Source organism: Lissotriton vulgaris, chromosome 4_1, assembly GCF_964263255.1.
Source record: "Lissotriton vulgaris chromosome 4_1, aLisVul1.2, whole genome shotgun sequence".
Lineage (NCBI taxonomy): Eukaryota > Metazoa > Chordata > Amphibia > Caudata > Salamandridae > Lissotriton > Lissotriton vulgaris.
The window spans coordinates 924,416,707-924,426,670 of record NC_141691.1 but is presented as its reverse complement, the minus strand read 5'-3'; the positions used below and the strand labels follow the sequence as shown (position 1 = coordinate 924,426,670).

Below are 9,964 nucleotides of genomic sequence, written 5' to 3'. Positions count from 1 at the left end.
CTAAGAGTACTTAGTGAGTGACAATCACGCCCACTGCTGGCCTATTCCCGGGACAACTTCTCTACCATGGCCATACTGGGGCATTACAGGACCCAGAGGTTACATCTGTGAAGCAAACTAACACTCTCCTGATGGTGTGTGAAGGATACCTACTGACGCTATCATAAAGTGATCAATTATTGCAACCTAAGAAAAATCACAACCATCTAATGTACACGCGGGGTCACCAGAATGCCTGAAATCACACGTGGTGGGCTGCCATCAATAAAAAGAACTACAAAACATTTCAAGGGTATAAAAATGCAAGTTATTCAGGTGATCTTTATTAACTCAACAACGGGCAGAACAACTTGATTGATGTACAGACTGCTTCATGGGGTAGAAGGTGTCTAAATCATTTACAACAGTAACAGTGATGACTTTCACCACAAAAAACAAGCTGACTAGTTTAGTCCAATCTATCTGGCAAGTAAAATATACATACAGACTTAGAACATAAAATGCCTTCTTATAACGTAGTACTAACGGCGGCTCTAAAATATTTATGTATCAGGCAAACACATTAGAAGTAAAGCTGAAGGGAGAGTTTCCTTGGATTGTGTTGCATCCACACTTGTAAAAGGTACTCTTATTTAACGATTCCCATCTCAACGAGATTGTTCACCAGTGTTGAAACATTCACTCCTGCAAGGGAAAAGAAAGATTAGAGATTTCCTGGTAACATAACTCCACTGTACTCACGACTACCACCTTAAAATTATATATTACATTTATAAATAAAAAATACAGAAAATTCACACACGCTTATAGATCAGAGGATAATACTTGAAAACAAGAGATGCTTCACACATGTGGAACAGTTTTCAGACAGACGCCAGCCATGTCCCCAACAAGGATTCTCACAACTTGATTCAAGGGAAACGCCTAATGCCCATTGATTTGATTTACTGCCAAAGTTAAGCGCAAAAAGCACTACAAACATCAATAAGTGTGGCTTATAACTGAAAGTGTGTGAAGGCTTCCATCTATGAAGTCAGTCATCTGTCTACAGCACTTGGCAACTCATCCAAGCAATTGTGCATTTGTTTATCCACTCTGATGCATTCTTTCATTTGCAGTGACCTCACACAATACCACATTTAAACTATTAATCAATGAAGAGGAACTTCCAATTATCAGCCAGACCGATTGGTTATGCAGCTAGATTGTGAGAGGTACAGTTCCCCCAGCAGGGTGTTACTGCTAATCTCCACAGAGCGTGAGAATGTCGGCAGCAGTGTGCGACAGCAGGTCTGCAATTGAGAGAGCTTCTGTTAATATTTAATAACTGCTACGCTCATAGGTATGGGAGTGCTGTCAGTACTACATGATTGCTAATAAGGGGGGCATAAGAATGCATCCCGTAGTGCAGAATACCACTGCTAGCCTATGGGGGATGCTAGTATTGTTGGTATTTAGGATGTTTTGCTTTCCACCTTTAGTGCTTTAACAGTTCATCCTGCTTGTAGCTCGTATAACAGATACTTGTATTTACAAATAAATAATTTTGCTCCCACAGAAGATCATGCATTTTTCATAATATGTGGTTTCAATTTAAGGGCAGAGTGAAATCACAAATGTAAATGGAACATTGTCTTCAGGAAGACAGCTATTTTAAAACACAATTGGTCTCCACAGTGGTTTATTGGTATCCTTATGGATTTTGGGCATGAAACCCAAAATAATCAAAATCACTAAGTAAAGTAGCTCCCCTTGGCGTGGAGGCACCCCGATCTCCCCTTTGCTGAGTTGATATATAACTAAGACAGGTAAGTCATACGGACAATGTAAAAGCTTCACCAATTTTTCACCATATAGGGTTGTATCAACAGTTTTTTTTTGGGAGGGGGGTGGTTATATATTTTATTTCGGGCAATGTTACCTTAATTTTATTGTTCTCTTTGTATCAGATTTCGTATGTCTGGATAAGCTTGTAATTGCTGTTATCTTGTACCGTATAGAAGAACGCAAAATACCTCTGACACCATAAATCACAAACTCATAATTTTCCCCAAAGGATTGTTTAATTATCCTTGGGTTTTGTTCATTCAAATTATCTTACTTTTTTTGTTATGCAAAAACATCAATCCTGTCACAAGACAAGCTAGAGATCTCTCTCTCTCTCTCTATATATATATATATATATATATATATATATATATATATATATATATATATATATACATACACACACACACACACACACACACACACACACACACACACACATATACATATACATACACACACATTAAAGGTGACTTTTTTTCTTTAAAAAAGCTTGTGCTCACAAATATATACAGTGCAAATCAGGAAAACTCAAATATACAGTGCCTTTAGCAGTAAAATGTATATATGTCTCACAAAGGCAATGTTGCCCAACAATGAACCTGAAAGTACATATAATGTCCTAAAACATTCCTCAGGCAAAAGGTAGTCCTACTAAATTCGGTCGTGGCGAAATAGAGTCAAGGTGGGTTGTTGCTTTCCTGTCCTCAACCTAATATATTTTTTTTCAACCAAGAGATAGGTCAACAGTGATGGTCAGAACTCAAGAAAAGAACCCTATTTGATGGGGACTATATTGTCCAATTTCGGGACCTAACTACAGCTTGGTTCGTTGTGGAGCCTCTCTGTTGATGAACCAACGGGTTTTGACCTTCTGAATGACGTTTCTTTATGGGAAGGTCTTCATCAGCGATAGTCGTTTTCCAAAAGAGGACTTGGGTAACTGAATGAGTTAAAAACATGAAAACTATCATTTTCAATGTGGTGCAAGCTGGGAGATACGTGTATATCTATTCTATACAAGGAACAAACACATACCATATGTAAGTCTTGAAAACTCGAGAAGTTGAAGTCTGATCTTAAATTGCTTCCAGGCAAGGCATGACTGAAAAGCAAGCGAGAAACTGTGTGTTAACTTTACTGGGGGTTTCCGGTTCTAAATATTGTTAGTGAGTGGTTGACGCTCCTTCACCGTTGGTTACTCAGGATCTTATCATAAGCCGAGCACCCCAGTGTCTAACAGTTTTTAGGGAAGGTCCGGAAAGTGGTTGTGTTAAGCATTGTCTCATTTCTGTACACTTACCCTGACACCGGGCCAGCGTTGTGTCTGCTTTGACACGGACTGTCACTGGGGTGCATTACATTCGTGCGGTGTTACATTTGGGCCGCTTTAAAAATGTAAGTCTAGGGCATGCACGGTTGCTGTTGTCGAACACCGGACTAGCCTTCAAGTGATGCATGCACTGTGCATATTTAAGTAAAGATCGGCATGGTACCTTAGCATGTCATCTTCTGGAGTGGGGGACAGCTTCCAGGCAATCCTGCATTTGAAATTCTGGTCCTGGGCAGTCCGGTTTTGTGGGACAGGCGTTGTGCGTCTTTGTTTTTCGAGTTAGAGGGTTGCTTTCTCTGCTTGTCTGAGTGACTCGAAGGCGCCTTAGTCCAAATTCTATTTCTGGGACATCTTCAAGGATAGGCCATGATGTCACTTCCGGTTCCGCTGTACATCCTCCAATTTGCCTGGCCTCACTGCCAGGCGAGGTTTATTGACAGCATACCGTCATGCACAGGTTTGATGCTTCTATAAAACACCCAACGTAGTTTAAAGAATTTTGTTTTATTTTTGGTTGCAATACACTAATAGGCGCGAGGGGCCAGCTGATCTTATGTGGATGTCTTTGCTTTCTGTTATTGGCTCCAGTGCCTCGCTTTGTGGATAGCTTATGGTTTGAGACTTCAGTCAAGGTGTAGTCCATAGAAATGGATTAAAGTGAAAAATAATGTCTAAGTGTACGGCTGAAAATAAGGGGGCGCCTCCATCCAGTGGTTTCATATTTCCATTCTTTATCATACAGACTCAGATAGTTCTTTGAAAAAAAAAAAAGGATTGTCATACTAGGTCTCCGTGGGGAAGACGTAAGAATCAGGTATTCCCAGAACATGGCTTATCTCACTTATCTCATTAAGCCCGTTGTCGAATGTGTTTAGGTACAGGATTCTTTTGGCCTCAAACCTAGAGAGGTGGGTATCGATGTTGTTGCCAGTTACGTGTTTCAGAAGAAATGCATTACGTACCTGTAACTGCGGTTATCCAGTATTGGCATCTTTCATAGATTCACATGCCTGAATCATTCCCCGTCGTCGGGGTGGGAGTCCCCGGTACACAAAAAGAGTAATGTCATATAGACATACACATAGTAATAGGCCAGAGGCCGCTCGTTAGTACCATATCCATGTCCTTTTGTAAAAAACACCAAACTTTGTCCGAGAGCCAATCAGCTATCACCACCCTCTAGAACCTTCCTGGAAGGAGACCTAGTCCCTCAGATTTTCGTAAGCACAGTGCTAAGTAGTACCTACTGAGAGAACCAAGGTGAGCCCTTCCAAGGGAGGTGGGTGGGTTGCATGTGAATCTATTAAAGATACCAATACTGGATAACTGCAGTTACAGGTAAGTAACGCATTTCTTATCCAGTATTAGGGGGTATCTTTCATAGATTCACATGCCTGAATCAGAGTAGCAAGCAATCACCAGCACATTTCGAATGGTACAACATGTAAAATCACTCGAAAATAACATATCAATTGTGAAATATAAAAAGTACCAAAATACCATATAAAAGAGAAATGTGCAAGCAGACAGTAGGAAGGTGGGATGAAAGAGAGAAGGCTCACCTCTAGTGAAATAGATAATGGAGCACAGTTTGTCCTACTGCTGCATCTTTCATAAGTTCAGTATCCAAGCAGTAGTGCCTGGTGAACGTATGCAGCGTCTTCCATGTCGCCGCTTTGCATATCTCAATGACGGGTAATCCCGCAAAGAGCGCCATTGAGGTTGAGACCGCTCTAGTAGAATGAGCCCAAACCTTTGAATGCAGAGGATGTCCTGCTTGTTGATGGCCGAAAGCAATACCTGCAGAGATCCAACGTGAAATGCTCTGCTTAGTCAATGGAAGACCTTTTCTAGGTCTGCTAAAGGCAACAAAGAGTTGGTTGGATTTCCTAAATTGTTCTGTTCTGTGGATCTAGAACTTCAGACAACGTTTGAGGTCTAGAGAGTGGAGAGACCTCTCTGCTGCGGAAAGTGGATTTGGGAAGAAAGTCCGCAAGACTATAGGTTCGTTAAGGTGGAAGTTAGATGGGACCTTAGGAATGAACTTCGGGTTAGTACTTAGAATGACTCTGTCCTGTTTGAACTGTAGGAAAGGGTCTTGAATGGAGAAGGCTTGGAGTTCACTTACTCGCCTTGCCGATGTAAGCGCTAGTAGGAGAGCGTTTTTCCAGGAAAGGTATTTGATGTCAGCTCTGCTTATTGGCTCGAAGGGATGTTTCATCAATTGAGCAAGCACAATGTTTAGCTGCCAGGTAGGTGGGAAAGTCCTCACCGGAGGGAACGTCCTGAACAGGCCTTTCAGAAATTGTTTAACAAGTCTGCTGGACCAGAGGGAAGCACCAGACGAGGAACGTCTGAAACGAGATATGGCCGGCAGGTGAACTTTTATAGAAGCATGGGCCAGCCCTGAGTTTGCCAAATGAAGAAGGTAAGGCAGATGCGGTTTGCTTTACACCATATACAGAACCTTTTCCATTTTAGGGAATACGTCTTGTTGGTACTGTCGGCCCGAGCCCGGGCTAAGACCACACTGCATTCCTGAGGAATGTCTAAGTTTTGGAATTCTCTGAACTCAGGAGCCAAGCCGATAATTTGAGAGAGAGATGCTGGATCCGGATGCTGGACTTGGCCGTGGTTCATCGTGAAGAGAGTTGGGCACGGTTTGAAAGGGATCGGCGGTTCCAGCGATAGGAGATGAAGCTCTGTAAACCAGTGTTGGCGTGGCCACGCTGGGGCTATCAAGATCAGGGTGCAATGCTCCGCCTTCAGTTTCCGGAGGACTCTGGGAATCAGGGGAAATGGAGGAAATGCATATGCAAAGACGCTGCACCATGCGATCGAAAATGCATTCCCTAAAGATCCCTTCTGGGGGTGCCAGCTTGTGTAATGTTGGCAGTTTGCGTTGGGTTTGGTCGCGAACAGATCCAGATGAGCTCTGCCCCATCGGGAGAATATGGAGTTGAGAAGTTGTTGGTCCAGCTCCCACTCGTGGCATACAGAGCGTTGTCTGCTCAGTGAGTCTGCCAGGACATTGTCCGTTACTGGGACGTATTCTGCCCGAAGGGAAATGTTGTTTAGAAGTATCCAGTTCCAAATCTTTTGAGATTCTCGAGACGTCAAAGAGCGAGTCACCCCCCCTTGCTTGTTTATATAGTGCATTGTGGTGGTGTTGTCTGTTCTCACAAGCACTGGGGAATCTTTGATCCGTGGCAGGAATGCTCGAAGCGCCAGGTAAACTGCTCTTAACTCGAGAAGGTTTATGTGCAGTTGTCTCTCTGCAGGGGACCACTGTCCGTTGATCTGGAGTTCCTGAAGGAACGCACCCCATCCTTCTAAGGACGCATCTGTGGTTATCACGTGGCGAAACTGGAAGTAGGAAAGGTAGACCCTGTATATGATTCTGTGGGTGAATCCACCAGTGTAGAGCTTAGACCATGGGAGGAGTCACTTTGATTACATTGTCGAATGATCCTGTACATTGGATCCATTGAGTGGATAGCGCCTCCTGAAGGGGACGCATATGAAGGCGGCAGTGTGGAACTAATAGGATGTTCGAGGACATCATCCCTAGCAGGAATTTGTACAGGCGCACCGTGATGGTATTTTTGGCTTGTATCCGGGCGGCCAAAGACGTCAGCTTGGATTGACGTTCCAGCGAAGGGAATGTCTTCTTCTGAGCTGTATCTAGGACAGCGCCTAGGAAAGTGAGACGCCGGGAAGGCTGAATGACGGATTTCTCTTGATTGAGAGTAAGGCCCAGGTTGTTGAAAAGTTGAAGACTGGCGTCGGAGGACTTGGTCACGCCTGCGAAAGTAGGTGCCTTGACGAGCCAGTCGTCTAAGTATGGGAAGACTTGGTGATGTTGCCAGAGGTACGCTGCTACTGTAGATAGGCATTTTGTAAAAATGCATTGTGCCGATTTCAGGCTGAAGGGCAATACCCGAACCTGGTAGTGTTCGCCCACCACAGCGAACCGGAGGTATTGCTTTTGGTTCCTGAGGTTCGGTATATGAAAGTAAGCGTCTTGAAGGTCTAAAGACACCATGAAGTCGTTCGCATTGAGAAGTTGCAGTACCTCCTGGATGGACACCATACGGAATGACTGTTTTTTGAGGTATTTGTTGAGATCTTTTAAGTCCAATATAGGTCTCCATTTTTTCTTCTTCTTCTTTCGAATTAGGAAGAATCGGGAGTAGAACCCCTTGCCCTTCTGACCACGGGGGAATCTTTCTATCGCTCCTTTCTGGAGCATTAGTGAGATCTCCAATTGCAGCAGGTGTAGATTCTTGTGTAGCATTGGGCGTGGAGGGTTTTGAGGTGGAGTTTCCACGAACTCCAGAGTGTGTCCAAATTGAACAAGTTGGAGGACCCACCGATCCGTCGTAATTTGTCTCCAATTTTGTAGGAAGGATGAAATTCTTCCTCCAACTTTGCAAGGTGGAGAAGAAGTGGAGACCTGTGGCAGAGAGAAGTCATTGTCTTCTGGCTGTGTCCTTTCCTCTTCGACCACGAAAGGAATACTTATTGTAGGACGACTGTTGTGGTCTTGGTTTATACTGGGGTTTTGTAGGAAGGTGGCTACCTGACTATGGTTACCCCAGATTTTTTGCCTTGTGTTTAGCTGGTTTTCGACTTAGTTGGCCTGGTTCCCTGCTAATCAGGGCCCCAGGCTATCTGCTCTCTCTGTAAAATGGATTCCATGTACCCTAGGTGCATAACTAGATTGGCTTGGGTCACCTTATCAGCCCCTGTACAGAGCACTATAGGTGCCCAGGGCATAGGTGCATCCAAGGCCTACCAGGGGCTGCAGCATATCTTTTGCCACCCCTGGCTGGCTATCTAAATTGACACAACTGGCTGATCACTCAGCTGGGGCAAGTGGGTGTAAACACCCCTTGCTTAGATATAGTATACCTATATCTAAACCTATATCTGGACACATATATAGCCTGTATGCCACTCCTATGGAAGGCCTCATCAATCCTGGAGGCAGAGTGCGTGGTTTTATGTGAGATGGAGCTCTGGCATGAGCTGAGCCTGTCTGCAGCTGTCGGGAACAACTCCCTAAGCTGATCCGGGATAATGCCAAACCATATACTATTAAGTGCATTATAATCCTCGCGGTTATATGTTAACTTTGGTTTGGCTTTATCAAAACAGGTCGTGTAAGGTGTCATACGAATTGGAATACTACCCCCTCGCCAGTTCTGGCGACGGGGGTAGCATTCCACCCTTCTAGAGGGAGAAGACATGTTACTTTACTGAAACGCGGTTGATTTAAAATGAGCCTCAGATCCACAAAATGGATGCCCCTGCCACAGACACGGGTCTGGCCTCCTGCTGCTGACCGAAACCCGGCAGAGGAGGCCTGGACAAAGAGTTTCCTGTCACAGGGCGGTGTCAAACCACCCCAGACAGGAGATAGTGGATTGGAGTAGGGAGGTTTCAAAGAAACCAGACACTGCCTGGGGAGCACAAGGCTGCCCCTTGCAGGATCCGGCCAAACCGGTTCTGGGGCCTCCCAGCCCCTGTCCCAGCGCGGCCAGGATCAAAGGAGAGGGGTGTAACCACCCCCTTCCTGGGTCCCACCCATAGGAGGGGACCTAGCAGGATGTCCAACCCCCTAGATTCGAATAAGAGGGGGAGCAGTCCCAATGGAACTCAGATCATCCTGAAGAAACATAAGAAACGAATTCTGGACCCTTCGACTTTCTACACGACGTGAGAAGACTGAAGAATCTCCCTTGTGGTCAAGGAGTGACCACCCTGTGCAAACAGGCAACATCCAGCCCTCGACCCTTGCTTTGTTGCAGTTCCCGCCGGAACTCGAGCGACAGAGATCGACGAGATCAAGCTTGCCTGCCTTCTACCTGCCCGATCCACAGTCCCTGCAGAGCTGAGACCAGTGGAGGCGACCGGAAGCGTGGGGCACGCCATCTTGAAAAGGCCACGAGACGCTGACCGTGCAGCCCACGAGTGATCCTCGAAGCTGTGCACCGGGGTTTGAGAAGCCCCAGCCCCGAGCTCCACTTGCACCAAAGCTCACCCCTCCACACTCGACGAGTGCTGCGTGGGGCCCTTCTGCCTGTGTGTGCTCGACGCGTTGGCCCGGTCACTTGCCAGCTGGCTTGTGGCCCCTGTGCCGACGAAATTTGAAATACGACTCGCTTTTCTGGTTGCTCCAGATCTGCACCAGCTCCTGTGAAAAGGAGCCCCCACTCTGACCCTCCTGGTTCGAGTGATAAGCAATCTCCCGGTTCCGCGTGGATTGCTTTTGCCAAGTGCTGTTTGCTGCAATCTTGAAGCCGACGGCGAGAGCCTACGTGGGACAGATCGTGACCCACTCCTGGACGTCGCAGATGCCCCAGAGCCCACGTGACAGCGGAGAGAAGCCTATCGACAACCACCTGACTGCGCCCGACATTGCCTGGTTCCGTCCTGGTTCCACCCTGGTCACTGCTGAGTGACCCAGACTCTGTCCCCTCTGCTTTCAGGTACTTTTCTACTTCGATCCACCCTTGGATCGCACCGGACACTTCTGCTTCACAGCGCCTGCAGCTGCAACAGCTTCAAGCACCAAGAACCTGCGTGCCAGAACCCGACGCCACTTCGACCCTGTGCACCCACGGCCTGTGGGTGAGGTAACATTGCAACGCCGGTGTTCCCACACTGGTACACACCTCTAGGGTCTGTGTCTAAAGTTTTGTGTTCCTAGGTTCAGCGGAAGTATCTTTTAATTCACTTTAACTGACTTTTACGCACCATTGACAGTGCATTGGTGCGCGCCGCACTTTCCGTGCTGCA

At 46.0% G+C, this 9,964-nt stretch overlaps 1 protein-coding gene across 2 annotated transcripts in view; it reads right to left on the bottom strand.

Moving 5' to 3' along the window:
- Positions 1-284: 284 nt before the first annotated feature.
- LOC147722731 (uncharacterized) overlaps positions 285-9,964 on the bottom strand; it is a 488,139-nt gene continuing 478,459 nt past the window's right edge. For both annotated transcript variants that reach the window (XM_086965201.1, XM_086965202.1), the window contains exon 22: positions 285-684. In XM_086965201.1, the coding sequence (XP_086821327.1) occupies positions 629-684 (56 nt within the window). In that variant the 3' untranslated portion in view covers positions 285-628. The remainder of the gene's footprint in view (positions 685-9,964) is intronic.